The following is a 27,605-nucleotide window of genomic DNA, read 5'->3' as shown; positions in this document are numbered from 1 at the left end:
ACAGCAGCAGGCAGGAAGGGCACTGAGGAGCTTGTCAGTCTGCCTAGTTAGGCTGAGATTTACAGCAGCAGGCAGGAAGGGCACTGAGGAGCTTGTCAGTCAGCCTAGTTAGGCCGAGATTTACAGCAGCAGGCAGGATGGGCACTGAGGAGCTTGTCAGTCAGCCTAGTTAGGCCAAGATTTACAGCAGCAGGCAGGAAGGGCACTGAGGAGCTTGTCAGTCTGCCTAGTTAGGCCAAGATTTACAGCAGCAGGCAGGAAGGGCACTGAGGAGCTTCTCAGTCTGCCTAGTTAGGCCAAGATTTACAGCAGCAGGCAGGAAGGGCACTGAGGAGCTTGTCAGTCAGCTTAGTTAGGCCGAGATTTACAGCAGCAGGCAGGAAGGGCACTGAGGAGCTTGTCAGTCAGCCTAGTTAGGCCGAGATTTACAGCAGCAGGCAGGAAGGGCACTGAGGAGCTTGTCAGTCAGCTTAGTTAGGCCGAGATTTACAGCAGCAGGCAGGATGGGCACTGAGGAGCTTGTCAGTCAGCCTAGTTAGGCCAAGATTTACAGCAGCAGGCAGGAAGGGCACTGAGGAGCTTGTCAGTCTGCCTAGTTAGGCTGAGATTTACAGCAGCAGGCAGGAAGGGCACTGAGGAGCTTGTCAGTCAGCCTAGTTAGGCCGAGATTTACAGCAGCAGGCAGGAAGGGCACTGAGGAGCTTGTCAGTCAGCTTAGTTAGGCCGAGATTTACAGCAGCAGGCAGGATGGGCACTGAGGAGCTTGTCAGTCAGCCTAGTTAGGCCAAGATTTACAGCAGCAGGCAGGAAGGGCACTGAGGAGCTTGTCAGTCTGCCTAGTTAGGCCTAGATTTACAGCAGCAGGCAGGAAGGGCACTGAGGAGCTTGTCAGTCAGCTTAGTTAGGCCGAGATTTACAGCAGCAGGCAGGAAGGGCACTGAGGAGCTTGTCAGTCAGCCTAGTTAGGCTGAGATTTACAGCAGCAGGCAGGAAGGGCACTGAGGAGCTTGTCAGTCAGCTTAGTTAGGCCGAGATTTACAGCAGCAGGCAGGATGGGCACTGAGGAGCTTGTCAGTCAGCCTAGTTAGGCCAAGATTTACAGCAGCAGGCAGGAAGGGCACTGAGGAGCTTGTCAGTCTGCCTAGTTAGGCTGAGATTTACAGCAGCAGGCAGGAAGGGCACTGAGGAGCTTGTCAGTCAGCCTAGTTAGGCCGAGATTTACAGCAGCAGGCAGGAAGGGCACTGAGGAGCTTGTCAGTCAGCTTAGTTAGGCCGAGTTTTACAGCAGCAGGCAGGATGGGCACTGAGGAGCTTGTCAGTCAGCCTAATTAGGCCAAGATTTACAGCAGCAGGCAGGAAGGGCACTGAGGAGCTTGTCAGTCGGCCTAGTTAGGCCGAGATTTACAGCAGCAGGCAGGAAGGGCACTGAGGAGCTTGTCAGTCAGCCTAGTTAGGCCAAGATTTACAGCAGCAGGCAGGAAGTGCACTGAGGAGCTTGTCAGTCAGCTTAGTTAGGCCGAGATTTACAGCAGCAGACAGGATGGGCACTGAGGAGCTTGTCAGTCAGCCTAGTTAGGCCAAGATTTACAGCAGCAGGCAGGAAGGGCACTGAGGAACTTGTCAGTCTGCCTAGTTAGGCCAAGATTTACAGCAGCAGGCAGGAAGGGCACTGAGGAGTTTGTCAGTCAGCCTAGTTAGGCCGAGATTTACAGCAGCAGGCAGGAAGGGCACTGAGGAGTTTGTCAGTCAGCCTAGTTAGGCCGAGATTTACAGCAGCAGGCAGGAAGGGCACTGAGGAGCTTGTCAATCAGGTTAAGTGGGAGGAAACTGAGTGTGAAAATCCATGTAAGTACTCCAGTCTTTTTAGATCTTGGAGATCTATTCAATAAAGTTTGCAGTTGTATTGTGAAATCTGGTGACAAATCTGATTTAAAATGCATATTTTAAAACCCATTACTTGGTACGTGGGTGCATGCAAAAACTATTTTATTGATCAAGTTTGTTACTTGCATCTACTACAATATCATGTTATTGGATAATGAATAAAGTAAAAATTATCTCAAACGTGTTTATTCATATTTGTTAGTAAAATAAAGTTATATAAAACTGTAAAAGTGCAAAGGAATTAGACCACAGCTATGAGAGTCAAAATTGAGAAAACAAATCCAGAAAATCACCTTGTCCGATTTGGCAAGATTTATTTTTAAAATTATGGTGGAAAATAAGTATTCGGTCACCTAAAAACATGCAAGATTTCTGGCTCTCACAGATCTGTAACTTCTTCTTTAAGAGGCTCCTCTGTCCTCCACTCATTACCTGTAGTAATGGCACCTGATTGAGCTTGTTAAGCTTGTAATCAGTATAAAAGACACCTGTCCGCAACCTCAAACAGTCACACTCCAAACTCCACTATGGGGAAGACCAAAGAGCTGTCGAAGGACACCAGAAACAAAATTGTAGCCCTGCACCAGGCTGGGAAGACTGAATCTGCAATCGGCAAGCATTTGGTAAAGGCATGCCTGGTAAAGGCATGTAAAAATGGCCACCACCCAAAAAAAAAGCTATGTGTTCTCTATAACACGACATGGGATTATAGTCACAAACCACAGGCACCATGTAGTGAGAAGTTCCCTGGAATTCATAGAGGCCACAGACCCGTAATGGGTTGAAACATAAGTGTTATGTATTTGGCACAATAAACTCTGCTTGTTATCACTCATGTTGCATGCTGTCTATTTTTCCCTTGCTTGTGGAATTCATATAGATCAAAGGTCTTTTATATTTGCACCTCAGAGATTAGCTATCTAAGTACTTGCTTATCTTAACTGGCAGGTAAAACATTTTTATTTCTGTCATATCCTATGCAAATTTCTAGAATACGTTATCTTCTTCACACTTTATACATGGCCTAATAATTTAGAAAAAAATGTCATACATTCTTCTAATAAAATAGCCGATTGATAAAATAATTTGTCAATGCTAAATGTATTGAAGCATCCGTTTAAGAGTTAAAAAATAAATCTTACCTGGAGCATCCACTGATAACATGTATTCATTTTGCAAAGTTGCAGGCAGACATGTAGAACGACCATACAGAGGGGTAAAATGGACCTCATTTTTAATCCGACTGTCCAATTTGCACTTAAAAATTAGGTATATTTGTGTCTTAACCTGTAAAACACATTTATTAAGGATATAAGTGAAATGGAAGAGTACAAGTTGTTGTTTTATGATCATGTTACGTTCAGCCTCCTGTATCATTATTCGGACGGCTGCTTTTGTAACAAATCAGTGAACTGTCACCTGTCACTTGCTCCAAAAAATTAATTTAAAAACCTGTAAGATGGCCAGTGGACATATCATTGATGGGAGATATGTATCACGGAGGTGGTTGTTCTCAGTGATGTAAGCCCGGAAGCAAGCTTCAGCACGTATAGTGCCGAGAGTGTTAATATGGTGTGTCAAGGGCAGGGATTATGAGCAGTCAGAGAGATGGGTGGGACTGGCTGCTTACATATCCCACCCCGGGGTGTGGTATGGCAGATATAAGGAAGTCCAGCTGTACCATTAGTGAACAGTGAGTGGAGGTAAGAAGGCCTCGTTTGTGTCTTCTCCAGACTAAGTTGGTATACTTGATGCTATCTAGCTGAGTGTACTGGACTATCACTAAAGTGCCATTATTTAACTGTTTACTTTGTTTTGCCTGCACTGAAAGACCCGTATGTTTTCCTTTGCTTGTGGCATGGTTTATGGAGCCTTAATAAACCAGGCTGGATGTTTTACTTTAACCATTTTTCGTGCCTACCTCAATGCAACTGCGTGAGTAGAAATTTTTATATACCTTACAAAAATCCTTGAGTTTATCTGATTTTGCCGCTCTTTTCTATTTTGTGCTGCATTACTCCATTGCAGAATTATACACATTTATTGCTTTTGGAGCGCAGTATGTGAAATCTCTGCTTGCAGTCCAACTGTGTGTTTCTTCACAGTCTTCTACCAATATCTTTGGAGCATATATGTGAAATCTATGCTTGTAGTGCAAGTTGGCGTGTCTTCGGAATCTTCTCTGGGGGGGTGTGCTTATATCCCTCCCTTCCTGGATCTTTTAATCACAGATTGGCAGCATCTGAGACTGCCGGATCAGCATGGAGGGAGGGATAAAACCACAAGTCATCAGAGAAGGCTCTGAAGAAAGGCCCAGCTGCACTACATGCAGAGATTTCACATACCGTGCTCCAAAAACATTAAAATTAAATATCTCTACACTGTAACAATGCAGTGCAAAACAAAACAAAAAAAAAACAAAATCTACAGAATCAGGGGTGCTCAGAAATTTTTACAAGATAATAATCTCCATTGTTTTAACAGGTCCTATTTAACTTCATTCAATAGCAAATGCAATGACTAACAACATGGCAAAGTACTTTTTTTTTTTACCCCAAAAGATGTTTTCAGCCTGAAAATAAAACACTGCAAATTGCCACCTGTAAGGTGTCTCACTTTTTTTCTAAGTTGTGGTTCATTGATTGCTGTTAAGTATAAAAGACCTCCAGCCAGCTCTCCTGTCTGTCAAACTACAAATTGGCATAACAGAGAGGAAGACTTTGAATCCAGGGCAGGGAAGCCATTGGGCAATTACAGGAGCAAAGCATACTGGGAAGGGAGATAAAAGGATGTTCTAGCACCTATAGTGCTGGCTATATTTTGTTGAAGCGAAACTGCTTACTAAAAAAAGTGGGTGGGAAGTTACAGACCAAAGGAAATTGGAAAATCTATGGCTATATTAGACAATTATACCCAACAAAAGCAGTTTAAATTTTTATTTGTAGGGGATGAGGACTTCAAGTCCAGGCATTTAATCTGGTTTTGAGTAAAATAATCAGTACAATTTATCCAGTAAATATTAGGAAAGTGGTCTAATCACAAATCGTCAATAAATTGTTATTAATTGATTCTGTCTTGCTAATCGCAAAGGTCATCCAACAATAACCTGCACAACTAATCAGGCAAATAAAATCCATGTGTTCTAGAAAAATCCATTTAGTGTTAGATCTGTGAAAAAAAAAACATTTTCAAAATGTAATACAAAGAAATAACTTGTACAAACCCCACAGCGTATCCGGTCCGGCTGTACGGTCAATAGCTTTTCTGTAATCGGAGGTGAAGGCAACTGTTCTTTATCACTTTCAGCATCTGTATCACTGACGGAGCCACAGCCAGAATCTGGAAGAAATTGAAAGAAAAATGCTGAGCACTTACAGGTTATATGATCATCAGTATGAGAAATCCAAGTAGGACAACATAGTCCTCATTTATTCAGACCTACACTGATTCATGATATATAAAGTACTGTATGTCACCCAAATAAACTACTGATGATGTGGGATATTAGGGGTAGTAGTCTGGTGGCTCTGGCTGATGGGATGATGTGGGATATTAGGGGTAGTAATCTGGTGGCTCTGACGGGATGATGTGGGATATTAGGGGTAGTAATCTAGTGGCTCTGGCTGAGTAGATGATGTGGGATATTAGGGGTAGTAGTCCGGTGGCTCTGGCTGATGGGATATTAGGGGTAGTAGTCCAGTGGCTCTGGCTGATGGGATGATGTGGGATATTAGGGGTAGTAGTCCGGTGGCTCTGGATGATTGGGATATTAGGGGTAGTAGTCCAGTGGCTCTGGCTGATGGGATGATGTGGGATATTAGGGGTAGTAGCCCAGTGGCTCTGGCTGACGGGATGATGTGGGATATTAGTGGTAGTAATCCGGTGTCTCTGATGGGATGATGTGGGATATTAGGGGTAGTAGTCCGGTGGCTTTGGCTGATGGGATGATATGGGATATTAGGGGTAGTAGTCCAGTGACTCTGGCTGATTACATGATTGCGATATTAGGGGTAGTAGTCCGGTGGCTCTGGCTGATGGGATGATGTGGGATATTAGGGGTAGTAATCTGGTGGCTCTGACGGGATGATGTGGGATATTAGGGGTAGTAATCTGGTGGCTCTGGCTGAGTAGATGATGTGGGATATTAGGGGTAGTAGTTCAGTGGCTCTGGCTGATGGGATGATGTGGGATATTAGGGGTAGTAGTTCGGTGGCTCTGGCTGATTGGGATATTAGGGGTAGTAGTCCGGTGGCTCTGGCTAACGGGATGATGTGGGATATTAGGGGTAGTAGTTCGGTGGCTCTGGCTGATGGGATGATGTGGGATATTAGGGGTAGTAGTTCGGTGGCTCTGGCTGACGGGATGATGTGGGATATTAGTTGTAGTAATCCGGTGGCTCTGACGGGATGATGTGGGATATTATGGGAAGTAGTCTGGTGGCTCTGGCTGACAGAATGATGTGGGATATTAGAGGTAGTAGTTTGGTGGCTCTGGCTGATGGGATGATGTGGGATATTAGGGGTAGTAGTCCAGTGGCTCTGGCTGATGGGATGATGTGGGATATTAGGGGTAGTAGTCCAGTGGCTCTGGCTGATGGGATGATTGGGATATTAGGGGCAGTATTCTTGTGGCTCTGGCTGATGGGATCATGTGGAATAATAGGGGTAGTAGTCCGGTGGCTCTGGCTGTTGGGATGATTGGCATATTAGTGGTAGTAGTCCAGTGGCTCTGGCTGATGGGATATTAGGAGTAGTAGTCCAGTGGAGCACAGTATGTGAAATCACTGCCTGCAGTCCAACGGGGGGGGGAGGGGGGGTTTCTTTGAAGTCTAAAAAAAACACCGACGGCAAAAAACATCAAGAGAATACTCAAGAAACGATTGAAAAGATCAAAACAAAAGACGCTTCAGGAAAAAAAACTCCATAGTTTCCTGAAGAATCTTGAAAAAAACTTGTGGTGTTCACCTGATGTAATGGCTGGGCACATTGCATCTTCCAGATGTGCCTTTTCTGGGGTGGCTGGGGGCAGATGTTTGTAGCCAGGGGGGGGCCAATAACCATGGACCCTCTCCTGGCTATTAATATCTGCCCTCAGTCACTGGCTTTACCACTCTGGCGGAGAAAATTGCGCGGGAGCCCACGCCAATTTTTTCCGCCATTTAACCCTTTATTTTACAAGCTACAGCGCCCAAATTTTGCACATACACACTACTAACATTAGTAGTGTGGAATATGCAAAAAAAAAGGGGATATGAGATGGTTTACAGTATGTAAACCATGTCTTATATCCTTTCGGGTTTGGGAAGGAGAAATGAAAAGCCGGCAATTGAATTGCTGGCTTTTCTCTAGAACACCGCTGCGTATTTCTCGCAAGTCACACTGCTGGTCCGTGTGTAATCCGTATTTTTCTCGCCCCCATAGACTTTCATTGGCGATTTTTTTTTTTGCGCAATACGGTGACAAACGCAGCATGCTGCGATTTTGTACGGCCATACAAGACCGTATAATACGGATCAGTAAAATACGGCTGATAGGAGCTGGGACATAGGGAATCATTGGGCCGTGTGTTATGCGTATTTTATGGATGTATTTTGTGCGCTCATACGTCCGTAAAACTCGCCAGTGTGACGCCGGCCTTAAAGAGTTCTTGAAGCATTTTTTTAGAGGTTTTTTTCCTGAAACTTTGTTTTGCAGCCTTCTGATTGTTCAGTACCTAGTTTGGAGCACATTCTATCCAGAGCTGCTAGAAAAAAAAGTAACATGCACTTTTCTTTTCAACCATTAAACATTGAACGTCTGAACAGTAAAGTGGTTTTACAATAGAAATGAATAGGAAGAATTTTTTAAAGCCATTTTTCAGGCACTTTTTGAAGTAGACCAACTCAGAAAAAAATTCCTCAAAAAATAAGAGATAATTCTATCTGATTAATGTTGGAGCAAGATTGCAAAATGCTCTATTGTTTCCACCAACCTTTTTATGTTAAATAATTTGAGATTCAATGTCAATTTTTTTCACCAAATTTTTGTTTCACAATGTATTTAATTATAGGTCATGAATACAATGAAATGTACCACCTCTACTATAAGACTGAAGGCTGATATGACACTGACAGTAAGTGAGGGCGACAGCGCAGTTCCGCCTTCGCAGTACAGTGATATTTACATGTCACAGAGAAAGGCCACTATAACCCTTCTGTGGAAGTAGGTAGTTTTACTACTAAAGAAGTTGATCTAGCAAGAAGGAGAAGTACAAGTCTTTTTGTTTTTATATTTCCTGTAAATAACTATCAGGCTAAGCTCAATGTGTCAGGCCTCGTCAGATCGCAGACATCACAATTTTTGGCCTCGCAAGAACCATCATGGGAAATTGGCTGGGAATCCTTGGTTCCGTTCAGGTTAAACCTGATAGACTTGTGTTAACCTTCAACCTTTAAAACTATTACACAGTCAGGCTTTGTGCTGACCACTCTTTTTATCAGCATTAGTTTTCCCTCTTTAACCCCTATATAGGGATCTAATTTTTAATGCATAGGTCCCCAAACTGCTTAGTTACATTACATCCTGTGCTGTCCTGTCTGTATCCTCTCTTGCTTCCTTCCCTGCCCAGGAGTTGTGGTATAATCAGACCAAGTCTCTGTACGGTCAGACACAGCCATTACACAGTACACAGCAGGGGCACATTTATAAGATTATCTCAGCACAGGAACATTTTTTTTAACACATACAATTTTGGAAGTTATTTTTATTCAAAGATCTAATAATTAAAATGTACTTTGTGCGAAAATCCCTTTAATGATTTTGGTTATTTAATGTATACTAAAGGGGTTTTCTCAAAGTACACTTTAATCAGTACATCTTGGACATCTTGGAAGTTCCACAATTGAATGTGTTAAAAATAATGTTCCTGTGCTGAGATAATCTTATAAATGTGTCCCTGCTGTGTACTGTGTATTGGCTGTGTCTGGCCATACAGGAACATGGTCTGATAACACATCTCCTGGACAGGGGAGGAAGAAAAAGAGTATACAGACATTACAGCACGGGATCACAGCTGCCTCTTTCTGTGAGGTAAAACATTTCCCTGCCTGTTTTTAAGCAATGTTTTACCTCAAAGAAAGAATCAGCTGTGATCCCATTCTGTAATGTCTGTATACTCTCTTTTTGCTTCCTCCTCTACCCAGGAGATCTGGTATGATCAGACCATGTCCCTGCAAGGTCAGAAACAGCCAGGGTTAGGGTTAATCTGCAGGTTTAATAGCATTACAATGCTTCCCACCTGTCTTACTGAAAGCATGGATGCTGGGAGAACATGAACTTTATTCCTCCAGAGAGCTACCAGCTTTCAGTCATAGAGGCATGCAGGAAGAAGTACTACGGTCACCGCTCATTAGACAGAGAGCGTATGTAACCATGCCAGACACTTTGAGTGACTGTTTGCTCTACACAGTGACTGCCAAGTGTCTTTAGTTGCTCCGCCATTGTTCCATGACTGAAAGCAAGTGGCTCCCTGGAGGAATGCAGTGCTGCTCCATTCTTATATGGATTAAAGTTCCATTTTCTGCCACTGGATGCAAGTCCTAGTGGCCAGACCCCCACAGATCAACAAGCTATCAGTTTTCTTGGGGACAGGTGATAACTTGTTTTAACCAGACAATCCCTTTAATGTGGCAAATGTCTGTAAACTGGAGGAAGGGGGTGAATGGTGTCTGTATAAAGAGGTATCTGGCTATGGGTCAGATGACGGTTTCAGTTCATGTTGAGAGGGCCTGTGTGGTAGGGGACCTATGGGGAGGGTGGTAGCGGTATAAAGGGGATCAGGTCTGGGGTCTATATTTTTGTTTAGAAGGTACGGTATCCATTACTGAAAGGGGGTTATATCTACTGTTTGTGTTTTAAATGCTGTAAGCCCTGTTTAAATGAAAGATGCCTAAACATTTTTATATGGCATGCTGATTATGTGTCTTTTAACAGTGTCACATAACAGGCACCAATGGCACCCTCCCTTTGGATTCCATTATTCATAATGGGGTTTATTAAGAGGGGAATATAGTGTCCATGTCTGTGATGGGGAGAATAATGCTGTATGCTGAACTATTCTTCCCATCGAATCTGCAAGAAATGTCAACGAATGTTCCTTACAAAGCTCCTGATTAGGGATGGGCAGACCCCAGATGTTCGGGTCTGTTGGGTTTGGCCCAACTTTATACAAAAGTTCAGTTCAGATACCAGAGCGGTACCCGAACTTGATCCCGAACCCGAACGACATGCAAGTGAATGTGGGACCAGAACATCCAGCGATTCTTAAGTTGTCATCTGTGTGACAGTGACGGAAACACCAGCTCTGACCGGCAGTAACCTTACTGACGTCACTGCTGGTCACAGCCGCTGCTGGGTATCCCGGACCGCTGCAGGTTCTCATGCTGTCAGGCCAGATATGGACTGTGATAACCTGTCATGCACAGTGAAGGGAGACTAAGTGCAACACGAAGGGATAAGGGAAATGGAACCAAACACAGGGGAAGGTGGGAGTGGAGACCCCTAGAAAGATTTAATGTCACCCTGTCTGTCCTATCATCCCTATATAGGTTCCGCACCTATCGCCAAGCAGGATACCTAATCCCTGCCTGACCCTGGCGATAAACCCTGCATTGGGAAGGACAGGATAGGCGCTAGTTAATCCCCACTATCACTAAAAACAGATGGGATACACAAACAAGGGGGAACATTTCGCTTGAGTAGACTCAGAGAGAAACACCGACGTCCTCCAGCAACACCAAGGAGGAAGAAAGCCAACTGCAATAGCTCCAAGCTGCAACAGGAAACTGGAAATAGAATTATCAACTGCAACTCCCAGCAGCAAGCTGGGGGTTATAAACATCCCGATCCAGGTGTGTCAATAAGAGCTGGGGGAGGTTGCCACTGGGTCCTAAAGTCAGAAGAACTATGAAGGAGTCTGCTCTGGCACACCCGTGACATAACCTTACTGAAGTCAGCGCTCGCAGCGTGAGAATTTTTTTCAATAAGGTTACCGCAGTTCATTGGCTGTGAACTGCGATAACCTTACTGGTCAGTGCTCGTCGCAGCAGCTGGATTCACAAGCTACTTTCAGTGTGTTCTGGCAGCCGTGCGTAGCAGTCACATTACTGATGTCACCGCTCAGCACTGCATCCGGATGCAGTGTAGCAATTTGTATGTCCATTCACAGCTTAATTCCTCAGTGCTGGCACATCATATTACTACAAAACTGGTATAATTTGTCTTGTTGTTTTTGGACTTATGCAGCCATACCACTAGTTTCATTATTAAAATCATCCGGACAGGTTTCCTTAAAAAAAATCTAGACAATTACTTATGTCCTACAGCTTCACTGGTAATAGCTATTATTACCTTTGCATTAAGCAGTTATCATTCTTGAAGAGTCAAAGCATTATTGCTCCAAAAATGAAGGTGTGAACCTTACCATATCCAGATGGTACAATTGGCTAAGCTAAATGTTCTTGTCTTGCCTGCATATTTATTTAGTGCTCAGCAGTAAAGAGTAGTAGTAATACCGAAAATATAAATGCAGAGACTCGGAAAGCAAATGCTCAGTTTCGAGAAGTTCAGTACTTCCCCGTTTTTTTGTTCCCAAGCATCAGGATGTTAGAGGTTAAATGTTCACAGATCATTGGTAAGTGCCATTTTGATGATATTCAACAGACCCAATATGTCTTAAAGGGAATCTGTCAGGTCATTTTTGCATACGATTCTATAATAGTATCTTAAAGTAGGCCTTGGGCAGTCCTTTCACGATATGTTGCTTTTAGCTCTAAACATTGCCCCATTGTGTTTCTGTCAGTCTCGGAAAAATGTATTGTGGTACGCTGGCTAATTAAACTTATGTAAGCTGCAAATGAATATTCACCCCTTCCCTCACCCATACTTAAGCCCACCCCTCTGCACTGGTGCCAGTGATTCAGTCAGGCTTCTGTATGCTCGAGGATCGCATCGCAATCCTCGTACTGGTCGTTTGATCTCCTGACCTGAGAATGACAGCTGCATAGAAATACATGTTGTCACGCTCAGGTCAGGAGAGCAGATGGCCAGTCCGAGGATGGCGATGTGCTTTTGGGGCATATGGCAGTCTGACTGAATCAGTGACACCAATGCAGAGGGGTTGGCGGGATTATGGGAGGGGGAAGGGGTGAATATTCATTTATCAACAATAAATTTGTCCAATGCTTATATGAACACAACAGGGTCATGTACAGTATATAAAAGTGGCATATCCTAAGAGGGCTGCCCAAGCCCTATTTCAGGATGCTATTAGTATACTACACAAAAATGACCTGACAGATTCCCTTTAAAATACCTAATTGAATTAAATTTGAAAGGCATTGTAGGGAATCACTCACAGTTGGATTCACACGCAGTTAGACAGTGTTCACACTGGTACAAAGTTCTTGTCTCAAACAGGAAGGTTTATTTCAAGTCATAAACCTTCAGCACAAACCTATTTCCAATAGGTAGCACTAAAGTTCAAGTCCTCTTTTCTCTTTTAAGAGGCAATTTGCATATTTAATTCCCCAGAAGAGCGTTACATGGCCTGACTTGTCACGCTCCATGAGGAGAAACGTTATCCCTTAAGGTACCTTCACACTGAGCGACTTTACAACGATAACGATAGCGATCCGTGACGTTGCAGCGTCCTGGATAGCGATATCGTTGTGTTTGACACGCAGCAGCGATCTGGATCCTGCTGTGATATCGCTGGTTGGAGCTAGAAGGCCAGAACTTTATTTGGTCGTCAGATCGGCGTGTATCGTTGTGTTTGACAGCAAAAGCAACGATGCCAGCAATGTTTTACAATGGTAACCAGGGTAAATATCGGGTTACTAAGCGCAGGGCCGTGCTTAGTAACCCGATATTTACCCTGGTTACCATTGTAAAAGTAAAAAAAAAAACAGTACATACTCACCTTCTGATGTCTGTCACGTCCCCCGGCGTCCGCGCTGCTGCTCAGAGCTTCCTGCACTGAATGTGTCAGTGCCGGCCGTAAAGCAAAGCACAGCGGTGACGTCACCGCTGTGCTTTAGGGCCGGCGCTTACACAGTGCAGGGAAGCGGACGCCGGGGGACGCGGCAGACACCGGAATGTAAGTATGTAGTGTTTGTTTTTTTTTACATTTACACTGGTAACCAGGGTAAACATCGGGTTACTAAGCGCGGCCCTGCGCTTAGTAACCCGATGTTTACCCTGGTTACCCGGGGACTTCGGCATCGTTGGTCGCTGGAGAGCTGTCTGTGTGACAGCTCTCCAGCGACCACACAGCGACGCTGCAGCGATCGGCATCGTTGTCTATATCGCTGCAGCGTCGCTTAATGTGACGGTACCTTAAGGAAATCCTGAATCCGTGACCTGTTGGTGGCTCTTGAGGACCGGAGTTGGGGAGCAAGCCTTAGATCAATATCAGAGGTCTATCTTACAGCCAAATCAGATCTCATGCTTTACACTGAGGTTGGGCAACACCCTGAAACAAGTGTCTGTAAACTGAGGTTCTGGTTTGGCTTTTATCCTAAGTAATGGGGTGCTGGCAAGATTCGTTAAAGGGTCGATAGTGACTTTTAGAATTGCTACTTCCCATGGGTGCCATTAAAATTCAAGTCCTCTTCCTCTCTGAAGAGACAATTTGCTTGTAAATGTTTGATTGATGCAGATCCTGCTCCTGGAACCTGCTCTTGTCTAAGAGCATGGCCTTATTTCATGCCACGAAAAATAATGTCAGTCTGCAATGGTAGTTCTGAAAATTCTCAGCCATGCTTCACGAGGGAGATATCTGTCATAAGCAGGGGTTAATGAGGTATGTATATCATGCTGAGCTCACAGAGACTGCCACTGTATTGTGAGATCAGAGGCTGGAGCCTGGTCTTGGTATTTGGTGATGACTCTGATTCCCATAGTTTAACCCCATAGATGGTACAGGCAAAAGAAAATATGGCATCCAATTGGTAAGACAGAGGTTTGTCAGCTGTCTGGCCAAAGATAAACCCCACCAAAGCCTTCATATAGCTACCATTGATTGAGGAATTAAACAGTTAGGAATGGAGAAATAACAAACAATAAAACAAATAGCCGTTTCCTCAAGGCCCAACATGGCTGCATCCTGAAAGGGTTAATTATGCGAAATCCATGCTGAGATAAGATTGCATAAAGTTACGGGCATAAAGCCTAAAGGCTGCACTGATGACAGATGTGTCTACTTGTGGACGTAAATCACCACGTACTTCCACGTTATTATTCTACACTAAATGCTTCTTTGAAAATGAATCTCCTTTTTTGGTGGACACCCGCAAAAAAGAAACAGATGTGAACAGCCCTATAGACTTGGCTACATGTTCTATTTTGGAAAAAAACATGTACGTGATAGAAGTCTGAATGAGGCCTTAGAGGAATGATCAATTTCTTTTCCAGAAACCAGTTACCACTCTTGTCCATGGGTTCTAGTTTTGATGGTTAATCCTATTTGTTTAATTGTAAATCAGCTGCAATACCAGACACTGCCCACAGACAAAGGTGGCACTGATTTGCTGAAAAAAATAGACTTGTTTTTAGAAACCCTCCACATCATTTTTAGACTTTGCTGGCTAAACCACCGAATTACAGTCACTTTAGGTACGGGTAGGGCAGTAAGCTGCAAAATCTAACACTGCACAGGAACATACAGTGGGGAAAAAAGTATTTAGTCAGCCACCAATTGTGCAAGTTCTCCCACTTAAAAAGATGAGAGAGGCCTGTAATTGACATCATAGGTAGACCACAGCTATGAGAGTCGAAATGAGAAAACAAATCTAGAAAATCACCTTGTCTGATTTGGAAAGATTTATTTTGCAAAATATGGTGGAAAATAAGTATTTGGTCACCTAAAAACATGCAAGATTTCTGGTTCTCACAGACCTGTAACTACTTCTTTAAGAGGCTCCTCTGTCCTCCACTTATTACCTGTAGTAGTGGCACCTGTTTGAACTTGTTATCAGTATAAAAGACACCTGTCCAAAACCTCAAACAGTCACACTCCAAACTCCACTATGGTGAAGACCAAAGAGCTGTGGAAGGACACCACTACAAAATTGTAGCCCTGCACCAGGCTGGGAAGACTGAATCTGCAATAGGCAAGCAGCTTGGTGTGATGAAATCAACTGTGGTAGCAATAATAAGAAAATGGAAGACATACAAGACCACTGATAATCTCCCTCGATCTGGGGCTCCACACAAGATCTCAACTCGTGGGGTCAAAATGATAACAAGAACGGTGAGCAAAAATCCCAGAACCACATGGGTGGGACCTAGTGAATGACCTGCATAGAGCTGGGACCACCGTAACAAAGGATACCATCAGTAACACCTATGCCGCCAGGGACTCAGATCCTGCAGTGCCAGATGTGTCCCCCTGCTTAAGCCAGTATATGTCCGGGTCCATCTGAAGTTTGCTAGAGAGCAATAGGATTATCCAGAAGACTACTGGGAGAATGTCATATGGTCTGATGAAACCAAAGTAGAACTGTTTGGTTGAAACAAAACTCGTTGTGTTTGGAGGAGACAGAATGCTGAGTTGCATCCAAAGAACACCATACCTACTGTGAAGCATGGGGGTGGCAACATCACGCTTTGGGGCTGTTTCTCTGCAAAAGGACCAGGACGCCTGATTCGTGTACATGAAGGAATTAATGGGGACATGCATCGTGAGATTTTGAGTGCAAATCTCCTTCCATCAGCAAGGGCATTAAAGATGAAACTTGGATGGGTCTTTCAGCGTGATAATGATCCCAAGCACACCGCCAGGGCACCAAAGGAGTGGCTTCGTAAAAAGCATATGAAGGTCTTGGAGTGGCCTAGCCAGCCTCCAGATCTCAACCCCATAGAAAACCTTTGGAGGGAGCTGAAAGTCCGTGTTGCCCAGCGACAGGCCCAAAACATCACTGCTCTAAAGGAGATTTGCATGGAGGAATGGGCTAACATACCACCAACAGTGTGTGCCAACCTTGTGAATGAAGACTTGCAGAAAACGTTTGACCTCCGTCATTGCCAACAAAGGATACCGTATTTTTTGGATTAGAAGACGCACCCCAAATTTAGAGGAGAAAAATAGGAAAAAAAAATTTTTTTGTAATAAAATGGTGGTGCTTCTTATAATCCATGCGTTTTATTGCTTACCGGTGGTGGTGTAGGCTGCGGTGAAACGGGGTCCCAGGGTTGCTGCTGGAGGAGGCAAGAGTGAAGCGTTGCTTCAGGCTGCAGGCTGGGATGGGGGAGTGTTCGGATGTGCGGCGCCCAGCTGCAAGTGTCCGCTGCTGCGGGGGGGGGGGGCTCTGCTGACATTTTGTGAAAGGCCAGAGCCCCCGCAGTTCCATGGTTTCCTATGCGGTGGACTCTGGGAAAATGGCTGCCGGGGTGGTGCATGAGCAGATGGAGATCTCGGCAGATGAGATCTCAGCGCTGAGATCTCATCTCCCGACATCTTGATGCTGAGATCTCCATCTGCTCACACGACGCCCCCGGCAGCCATTTTCCACAAGTCCACCACATAGGAAACCATGGAACTTCAGGGGCTCTGACCTTTCACAAAATGTCCGCAGAGCCCCCCCCCCCCGCAGCAGCGGACACCACCCGCAGCATCGGACACCACCAGCATCGGTGCGCCCCACATCCGAACACCCGTGCGGCCTGCAGCAACGCTCTACTCTTTCCTCCTCCAGCCGCGATCCTAGGACTCTGCTCCACTGTGGCCAGTAAGGTATATCTGCATTATAAGATGCCCCCCATTTCCCCCCAAATTTGGAGGAAAAAAGTGTGTCTTATAATCCGAAAAATACGGTATATAACAAAATATTGAGATGAACTTTTGTTAATGACCAAATACTTATTTTCCACCATAATTTGCAAAATAAATCTTGCCAAATCAGACAAGGTGATTTTCTGGATTTGTTTTCTCATTTTGACTCTCATAGTTGTGGTCTACCTATGATGTCAATTACAGGCCTCTCCCATTTTTTTAAGTGGGAGAACTTGCACAATTGGTGGCTGACTAAATACACTTCCTGACAGAAGTTATATTTAGATGTGAGAGTCCTCAGTGGTTGATACCTTTTAATGGCTAACTGAAAAGATGGTAACAAATTGCAAGCTTTCGAGACTACACAGGTCTCTTCATCAGGCAAAGACTAAAAGAAATTCTGAAGAATCGGATAGGAAAAAAATGTCGCTGTCCATTTGTGCACGTTTCTTCAGAAGTGGTTTTAGTTCCATAAAGATGTGGTACATTCTGGTATCCTCCATTTTGATACAGGAAAGATAATTTTAGTCTTTGCCTGATGAAGAGACCTGTGTAGTCTCGAAAGCTTGCAATTTGTTACCATCTTTTCAGTTAGCCATTAAAAGGTATCAACCACTAAGGACTCTCAATTCTAAATATTTTTCTATCTACTGGCTAACACGGTACTAAGATATATATCTTTCCTGTGACAGAAGTTATGTCGCTTATCCTTGTTATGTAAATAAAAGCTTATAACCTGATGTTAAATTCATCCATTGGTTGTATAAATTATTCTTTTGAAAGCTGAAACCCTCTGAAATGTGGTTTAGGTTAAGAAAATAAATTGGCATCAATGCAGAAATATTGATCAGTTAATGGACACAGAATGGTCAGATTTTGACAAGACAAAAGTTGCCAAACAGAAAGTAATGTGATATTCAAACAAATAATTAACTTAAAATACAAATATATGTTGTATCCATGCGGTTCAACAGTGATTCATACAATTTATTAATGAAGTCTTCAGGAATAGCAAATAATGCAGTCTTCCATGCCTCCCAGAGTTCATTTAGATTCTTTGGTTTTGTCTTCCAAGCTTCCTCTTTCATCCTACCCCAGACATGCTCTATGATGTTCATGTCTGGTGACTGGGCTGGCCAGTCCTTGAGCACCTTGATCTTTTTTGCCTGGAGGAACTTTGTTGTAGAGATGGATGTATGAGATGAAGCACCATCCTGCTGCTGAATTTAACCCTTTTTATGATTTGGAATATAAGAGGTAGCTAATACTTCTTGATATTTTAGGCTATTGATATTGCCTTCCACCTTGAAAATGTTTCGCACACCCCCATACTGAATGTAACCCCAGACCATGATCTTTCCACCACCAAATTTAACTGTTTTCTGGGTGTATTTTGGATACATATGGGCTCCAGTAGGTCTCCTTTGTACCAGTGTGAACACTATCTAACTGCGTGTGAATCCTCTAGGTGGCACTAGAGTTCTAGTCCTCTTCCTCTCTGAAGAGACAATTTGCATATTTCCCAGAGGAGCATTGCGGCTTTAAGTCTCCTCACCTCGACATGCTTATCATGTCACTCTCCGCAAGGAGAAACGATACTTCTTGGATCCCGGTCAGACGCCTCTCAATCAGCCAAACCAGATTTCCACTTTGCACTGACGAGGGGCAGTACCCCGAAACACAGTGTCTGCAAATTGAGATTCTGGTTTGGCTATTATCCTAAGTCATGTGACTAGGCTCGTTAAAGGGTCGACATTGACTGTTAGGATTGTTACTTCCAATAGGTGGCACTAGAGTTCTAGTCCTCTTCCTCTCTGAAGAGACAATTTGCAAGTCAGGTTATAAGCTTTTATTTACATAACATGGATAAGCGACATAACTTCTTTCAGGGAGTGTACTTTTTTCCCCACTGTAGCTTTAGTTCCTATTCTGTCGGAAGCTCAAAACCCATCTATATGGGAACTACAATGACTCCATAAAGTCTCGTTCATACGTCTGTGTTTAAACGCCTACGTGAAAAAATGGCGTCAGTGTCATCAGTATATGGTCCACTTGTCCATTTTTGCCATTAGTGTCACCAGTGATTATCATGGATGGATAAACAAATAAATTACAAAGCTTCTCCTATACTTTACAATGTTAAATAGGACAGCACACAGACTACACTGACGCCATCCGTGTGCTGTACGTGTTTTTCACAGACCCATAGACTTGTATTGGCCCTTGTCATCCATGCTGCCGGAAAAAAAAATGGACATGTGAACAGCCCATAGATTATAATTACATGTTATAGTGCGTGTTTTGCATATGTAAAAAAAAAATAAAAAATGTGACGTGTACATGCAACATGGACGTGATGCCTAAGGCCTAATTCAGGTTCTAAGAGGGAAGGCGTGCACTCTGGGAATATGGAGCTGGTGCAGGCTGAACCTGGATTGGATCCAGACAACTCAAATTCGAAGAAAACAACCGCACTCAGAGCATGAGTTTTAAATTGCGTCATAAACGTGAATTTTTAATAGGGAACACCACAGTGATTAAAGGGCCACTGTCACCCCCTCCAGCCGTTATAAACTAAAAGAGCCACCTTGTGCAGCAGTAATGCTGCAGTCTAACAAGGTGGCTCTTTTAGTTTTTGCTTCTGTTATTCCCTCAATAAAGCATTTTATAATTTTCCCTAAATACCTGTCTTTGTACCTGGAGGCAGGTCTGAAGCCTCCTCTGTGAAGCGCCCAACTGCCGTCACTCTTCTCTTCTGGGGATGTGGTCGCCACCCCCTGCGCGCTGTTCTTCTTAAATCCGGCGCCTGCGCTGTGCGTGCCTGCCTGGGGCAGGCGCAGTGTTCATTGGCCGTCATAGCTCAGATGCCAGGTGCCTGACTGCGCAGGTGCGGGCAGTGCGGCCACCCTGTTACTGAATCCCCGCCCCGCACTGTGTTATGCATTATGCACAGTGCGGGGCTGGGATTCCTGGGCATGCGCACTGCGATTGTCAGACGCTCCCCCAGGTTCCCCGCCTTCCAGCGTCGGTCTGTGCAGGAATCTGCCCAGGAATCCCAGCCCACACTGTGCATAATGCATAACACAGTGCGGGGCGGGGATTCAGTAACAGGGTGGCCGCACTGACCGCACAGGCGCAGTCAGGCACCTGGCATCTGAGCTATGACGGCCAATGAACACTGCGCCTGCCCCAGGCAGGCACGCACAGCGCAGGCGCCGGATTTAAGAAGAACAGCGCGCAGGGGGTGGCGATCATCGCCTCAGAAGAGATGAGTGACGGCAGTTGGGCGCTTCACAGAGGAGGCTTCGGACCACCTCCAGGTACAAAGACAGGTATTTGGGGAAAATTATAAAACGCTTTATTGAGGGAATAACAGAAGCAAAAACTAAAAGAGCCACCTTGTTAGACTGCAGCATTACTGCTGCACAAGGTGGCTCTTTTAGTTTATAACGGCTGGAGGGGGTGACAGTGGCCCTTTAATCAAGTATTGAGGTACATGCTGGAGGAGAGATTTGCGTTTAATGGCACATTGGTTAAAGGGTTGAGCAGCTGTTGAGGGCTCGGCTGTGCCATATTGAGTGGAGGGGATAGTACCGATTAATAAGTATGGGGGAGGTGGGTTATGCCGGTGTCATGTCGGACACTGTTCAGACCAGGTCGTCTGACAGACAGCGGTAATTCCGCGTTTGACCACTGTTTGCTCATTGGCGTCGGCTAGTTTTCGTCTTGCTGCTCCGGGGTTAATTTATCTGATCCTCGGATTGGAAGCTGGGCCATGCCCATTTCCTTTAAATGGTTCTCCTGATCTTTGGGCGTCGCCGATTATAGCTTCTGTCTTCCGTAGTTATCTCGGTCCGGAGTGGAGAGCTGGTTGTTGGAGAATCGTTGCTGGTGGTGTATTTTCCTTAGTCTTATTTACTCCTTCCTATATTTGTATTTATTTTGCCCTGCACCTTTATAGTGTATTCCTGATTGACTGCGACGTGGTGTATATTTTCCTTTATCCTTGTTTGTTATAACTGTGGGTATTGGTCTATTGCATTCACTGGGTGGTGGGCGGTGGTATTCAGTCTAGGGCTGAATCAGGAGTCAGGGTGAGGGTGGAGGCCTGAACATGCACACCTTCAGTGTAAACTTCAGGTAGAGGGTCAGACAGGGTTTCCCTAGTCTGAGGGAAATTGCAGGGGCCCGGGTTATTAGCTCTCGCCCTCCTTGTATCCCCGTGACAGCCGGGTATTGCAAATTGGTTTGGTAATTTCTCTACATGTTTATTTAAGTTGGAATGTTGGAAAAAACAAAAATTGTGGGAAATTCGGATTGTTACTGCAGCGGGAGGCGCATGGAGAGGGTTAAGTAAGGGAGAGTGTTCGCAATGGGCGGTGGAGCCCCACTCTTGATGAGAGGAAGAATGTGTTGTATTGGGTGGGTTAGGGGGGCAAGTTGGGAGTTGGTAGGGGGGGTGGGAGGGATTAGACAGCTCATACTTGGAAAAGTGGATACTATGAAGGATGATGAGCCGTATGATGGGGGAAAGCATTAAAATATTGAGTTGGAATGTAAGAGGCCTAGCGGATAAAACTCGGCGGGCGGCAAGTCTGCAGTATGTTCGAGAACAGAGGGTCTCAATGATATGCCTGCTGGAGACACATTTAGTGCAGGAAAAGGTGGATGTATTGAACAGGCGCTGGATACAGAGGGCATACCATTCTACCTTCTCTACGTACTCTAGGGGTGTGTCGGTGTTGGTACCTGTGGGAGTGCAGTATGAAGAGGTGATGGTACAGGAGGATGTGGATGGTCAGTATGTGATGGTGCAATGCAAAATAAATGGAGTGTTGATGTGTATAGCGGCGATGTATATTCTGCCTCCATACTCAAGTAAGAAAATTAGAGAGGTGCTGGAGAGGGTGGAAAGCTGGGGCCCGATACCATTTCGAATTATTGGGGATCTTAATAATATATGTGATGACTTTTCGGATAAAAATAAAAACTCCCAGAATAGGACAGTGGGACACATTACTACGTTTGGGACTTATATTCGTGAAGTGGGTATGACTGATCTATGGAGAGTTAGGCATGTTGGGGAAAGGGGGTATTCATGTTGTTCACCGGCTCATGGTACTCTATCCAGAATTGATTTGGCACTGGGCAACCGTCTGTTGGACACGATGGTAGGGCATGTGAGATATTTGCCTAGGGCCCTCTCGGACCATAGTCCAATTGAGGTGGAGTTTTGGCCTATGGGGACAGGGGCCGTGAACAGGAGAGAGTGGAAGATTCACCCTAACTGGCTGCACAGTATAGATCTAGATAAGATAAAACGGGAGTTGGTGGAATTTTTTGAGCTGAATGATGGAAGTGTAGATGCTCTTACTGTATGGGAAGCCATGAAGGCATACTTAAGAGGGCTGTTGTTTAGAGACATTAGTAGATGTAAGCGGAAGTCGAGGGAGGCAGAGAAGGCAGTGATTGATGGGTTGAGGGCAGCGGAGGATGAGATGGTGACGCTGGGTACTCCGGAAGCTGGGAAGAGATTAAAGGCAGCTCAAAGTCATCTGGAAGAAATTTTGCTGGGTAAAGCTGAAAGGAAGCGGGAATTCATGAAGCTGGCTTATTATCAGGAGGGTGAAACTGTAGGTCACATGCTGTCGCTGGTGGCTTCTGCCCAGACAAAAAACCAGAAAACGGAGTTCATGTCCAGAGAAAATACAAAATATTTTATTAAATTACAAAACATACTAATACATAGCAACAACATGTAAAAATACACTAATATGTATCAAAGTTATAGAAAAGTGGTAAGTAGCACAGATAAAACACAGACCGCCCCCCGAAGAAGCCGACGTGAAACGCGCGTTGGGGCGTCCAGTGCGGTCCGGTCCTGGTGCCATTTGTGTGGGTAAGAATACAGGGTGGGGATTTATGCATCATTTTTTCGGCGTGACATGAGCCAGTGTACAGGGCTCTTGATACTTCTCCACATGGAGTTACTTATACCCCCCAGTTGAATACCTGCACTTTACTATGCTTAACGCAGATGATATATACATTTATTTATATTTTTTTGTATATGGCATCAGCCTGAGTGCTGTACTGTGTTTTATCTGTGCTACTTACCACTTTTCTATAACTTTGATACATATTAGTGTATTTTTACATGTTGTTGCTATGTATTAGTATGTTTTGTAATTTAATAAAATATTTTGTATTTTCTCTGGACATGAACTCCGTTTTCTGGTTTTTTGTGTTGGTCTTGGGAGTGTCCTATATTTATCATATGTGTTCCTCTGATTGACTCCCCCACTGTGGTTGCGAGTATGTGGAGGAATCCTACAATTTATTTTTCTATTTTGGGCTTGTTTTATTATGGCTTCTGCCCAGAGAAGTACTTTGTTTGTCCATTCTCTGGTTTCCAGAAATGGTACTGTCTCTGAGACTCCAGAGATTTTGGAGGTTTTTGCAGATTTTTAGACGGACCTATATTCCTCTCGGGTGGATGGGTCGGTGGGAGACACAGTGGCGTTCCTTGAGGAACTGGAGCTCCCGAGGTTGAGTGACGCAGATAGAGTGGGCTTGGAGGCTCCTATCACGGGCATTACAGTCTATGGCTAATGGGTCGGGCATTACAGTCTATGGCTAATGGGAAGGCGCCTGGAGTAGATGGGTTTCCTGCTGAGATCTATAACCATATGGGGGAGGTGCTAATTCCCAGATTAAAGGCGGTCCTAGAGGAGGCTAAGACTAGGGAGTGTCTCCCTACATCCATGAGAGAGGCCATAATAGCGGTGATTCCTAAGGAGGGGAAAGACTTGGGGCAACCTGAGTCATATCGGCCAATCTACTTGCTCACTATAGATGTCAAGATTCTGGCCAAGGTGTTAGCGATGAGGTTGACGAGTGTCATCTCCGGCCTGGTGCACCCAGACCAATCTGGCTTTATGCCTGATAGATCCACAGCGGTCAACCTACGGAGGCTATTTATGAATCTGCAGCTTAGGTCTGATAACTGTGGCCAGAGAGTTATTGCATCTTTAGAAGCCCATAAGGCGTTCGACAGTGTGGAATGGGGATACCTCTGGCAGGTGTTGCAATATATGGGGTTTGGCTCGCGGTTTGTGTCCTGGATTCGACTGCTGTATTCGCAGCCATTGGCCAGAGTCCGGGTGAATGGGGAGTTATCATGGACTATACAATTAGCTAGAGGGACAAGGCAGGGGTGTCCGCTCTCTCCTCTTTTGTTTGCTCTGGCTGTGGAGCCATTGGCTGCTAAACTTCGACAGTCTGACGAGGTGTCTGGGTTTAAATATGGGATGATTGAAGAGAGGGTGGCGTTGTATGCGGACGATATTCTACTGTTTCTAGCTGACCCAGTTGCTTCCTTGGGGGGCTATTGGGATTATTGAAAGATTTGGCTCACTGTCAGGACTGAGGATAAACTGGAGTAGGTCTATTTTGTTTAAAGTGGACGACGTAGGGGAGGAGGGGAGTGAGCTGCTGGAGGATGGGCGACTGAAGGTGGTAAGTCAATTTAAATATCTTGGGATATGGGTATCTATGCCGGTTACGGATTACATACATAGGAATCTGACTCCGATCTTAGGTGTTCTTAAGGCAAAAGTGGATGCTTGGGTTAAGCTGAATTTATCTGTGGTGAGCAGGGTGAATCTTATCAAAATGATTTTGATGCCGAAGATTCTGTATGTTCTTCATTGTGCGCCAGTTTGGATACCACGCGGGAAATTTCGGCAGATTAATTCCCTGTTCAGGAATTTGGTATGGGGGAGACAACATCCACGTATCAGACTAGAGACACTTTAGCGACCCAAGGAAGATGGGGGCTTGGCATTGCCTAACCCTGAAGTATATTTTCTTGCAGCCCAGGGTCAGCACTGTCTGGAGGATGGCTCCCTGGGGGCTTTGGGGAAATTGTATCCGACTATGTTATTGATATGTAAGCTGTGGGGTAGACTAAAACATATACGTGGGATTACGGGTCTGACCAGATTCTCCCCGCTATGGCATAATAATAATTTAAAGGAGTTTGTGGCAATGGGGTACTACCAGAATGGCAGGCCAAGGGGATTCAATATGTCTATCAGATAATTGAGCAGGGAGAGTTGAAATCCTTTTCCCGGTTGCAGGTGGAATTTGATCTCGGGCCTGCGGGGGAATATCAATATTTGCGGATGAGACACGCATTTGAAGCTCAGAATAGGGACGGAGGCATCAGAATTCAAAGGGATATAGTGTTAGAGTATGTCTGTGGTGAAGGGACTACTGGGGGGGTTATTTCCACTCTTTATAAAGACTTGCTGCACACTTTCCTGTTAAGGTTTCCAATACTAGCGAGAGCTAAGTGGGAGAGGGATCTGGGCCCAATGGAGAATGAAACTTGGGAGTCGGTGCTGGAGTGGGTTCCACGGCTGTCTCTGAGTGAACCGTATAGGCTGTCACAGCTTTATGTAATACACAGAGTTTATAAATCTCCGAAGGTGTTATATAAGGCAGGCTTGCGTGATGATTCTGAGTGCCCGAGGTGTAAACCTACAGATGCTGATATATTTCATATGATCTGGACGTGTCTGAGACTGGCTGCTTTTCGGTTGGTAGTTTTGAGTCGTGTGGAAGGAGCATACAGATGCACGGTGCCAAGGGACCTGATGGTGTGCTTGTTGGGGTGCGTGGATGAAATTGGAGTGGATAACAACCGGAAGACAGCTATTGCCAGATTGCTGTATATGGCCTGGAAGGTAATAGCGTGAAATTGGATTAAGGACGAGCCGCCTTCAAGAAGAGAATTCCTCCAATATGTGAAGCAGGGCCTGAAACTGGAAAAGGGGTTTTATCAGAAAAGAGGGAAAATTGAAATGTTTGATAAGCTGTGGTCTCCGTGGCCTGCCATGGGATAGGTTTGTTATAGAGACCGGGTGAATCAAGACCCTGAATTGGTGAAAACATAACACGTGGCCTATGGTCCTAACTGAGGGGATAGTCATCCTATAGATTTGAGTGTGGAGCTATTAAACAAGGTGGGCTGTCTTATTGGGGGGGCGGGTTAAGTTGGGATTGTGGGGTTCGTTAGGGGGGAAAACTTTGTACTGAAATCAAGAATGTAACATGTCAATTGTAATGTTATTCTTAATAAATATTTATTTGAGTAAAAAAAAAAAAAAGCATTGAGGTAACGTTTCGACCCCTTGATGGGCCTTTATCAAACCTCACTTTAAAGTGGAGAGCAATGGAGGAAGAGGTGAACAATGTCCAGGAAGGACACAGCGGCTCCACTGGCAATAGATAGTACGAGGATCCGGAATGGCACGGACAGGGAGTAAGATCCCTAGAGGCACTGTGGGTCCAGAGGCAGGGAGGACGGCGGTGGATTTGGAAAGGCACACACCTGTCTATATAAGACCTCACAGCTCACAGTGCATGTCAGACCAAATAAGAATCATGAGCTCAAAGGAACTGGCCAAGGAGCTCAGAGACAGAATTGTGGCAAGGCACAGATCTGGCCAAGGTTACAACAGAATTTCTGCAGTACTCAAGATTCCTAAGAGCACAGTGGCCCCACTGTACCCACTGTATACAACACATACTATAACACGTTTTATAATCTACGGGCTGTTTACGTCCTTTTTTTCTGATGACAAGAGCCAATACAAGTCTAAGGCTACTTTCACACTAGCGTCGTACTCGGCCCGTCGCAGTGCGTCGGGCCGACGTATCGACGCTAGCAGTGAATGCGCCGCACAACGGGGGCAGCAGATACATTTTTCCAGCGCATCCGCCGCCCCATTGTGAGGTGCGGGGAGGTGGGGGCAGAGTTCCGTCAGAAATGGCGGTCCGTCGGCAGCAAAAAACGTTACATGTAATGTTTTTTGCAGCCGACGGTCCGCCACAACACGGCGCAACCATCGTGCGACGTGTGGCAAAGCGTCGCAATGCGACGCTAATGCAAATCAATGGTGAAAAAAACGCATCCTGCAAGCACTTTTTTCAACCAAACGACGCATAGCGACGTGCAGTGCACAACGCTAGTGTGAAAGTAGCCTAAGGGACCGTGAAAAACCCATACAGCACACAGATGGTATCAGTGTACAGTTTGTGTGCTGTCCGTATTTAGAATTTCAAAGTATAGGAGAAGCTTTGTCATTTATTTTTTTTTTTATCCATCTGTGAAAAACACTGATGACTGATGATAACAACAGAAAACCAAACACATGGGCCGTACACTGCTGCACAACACTGACACAACACCATTTTTTCACTTACATGCTTAAACACGGACGCGTGAATGAGGCCTTAAGGATTATTAGCTTCACAACCGCAGAATCTGCTAGACCGGCATCTCAAAAACTGCATCCCTAATTGTGGGGTAGACTAGGGTGCTTCCCAGAGTTAGGCCGGAGACACACTGGTGCGAGATACGGCCGAGTCTCGCTGGTTAAAAGCAAGCTGTGGCACCTGCACTCTGGAGCGGAGCGTGCGGCTCCATAGCAATACATGGAGCTGCACGCTCAGCTCCGGAATGCAGGTGCCACAGCTTGCTTTTAACCAGCGAGACTCGGCCGTCTCTCGCACCAGTGTGTCTCCGGCCTTAAAAAGAGAAACAGAACACTATTCGTCTTGTAGGAACCACAGGCAATATAATAAGAATTTCTAATACACACACATTTTTCACATCTCTTGCAAGAAAACCACTGATGACAAATTTTCACCTCCAAAATGTGAGATTTTTATTGTGACAATAGCCATAAAAAAAAAAAAAAAAAACATATCTTGAAAAAAGGCTAAATGTATGATTTCTTCTCATTCATAGTGGGTGTTTCTTGGCCTGTGACTTGCACATCATGGGTTACATAATTACAGGACAGCCAGCTTGGCTTGAATGGCAGCAATCAGGGTCCAAATGA

At 44.9% G+C, this 27,605-nt stretch overlaps 1 protein-coding gene across 1 annotated transcript in view; it reads right to left on the bottom strand.

Moving 5' to 3' along the window:
- PIK3AP1 (phosphoinositide-3-kinase adaptor protein 1) overlaps positions 1 to 27,605 on the bottom strand; it is a 262,196-nt gene that overhangs the window by 167,128 nt on the left and 67,463 nt on the right. Inside the window, exons 3-4 of the mRNA XM_077259069.1 lie at positions 5,108 to 5,223; positions 3,027 to 3,171 (exon numbers count right to left, since the gene is read on the bottom strand). Coding sequence (XP_077115184.1) covers positions 3,027 to 3,171; positions 5,108 to 5,223 — 261 coding nt within the window. The remainder of the gene's footprint in view (positions 1 to 3,026; positions 3,172 to 5,107; positions 5,224 to 27,605) is intronic.

This window comes from Ranitomeya variabilis, chromosome 4, assembly GCF_051348905.1.
Source record: "Ranitomeya variabilis isolate aRanVar5 chromosome 4, aRanVar5.hap1, whole genome shotgun sequence".
NCBI lineage: Eukaryota > Metazoa > Chordata > Amphibia > Anura > Dendrobatidae > Ranitomeya > Ranitomeya variabilis.
The sequence above is the reverse complement of the archived record's forward strand: the minus strand, read 5'-3'. Positions and strand labels throughout refer to the sequence as shown.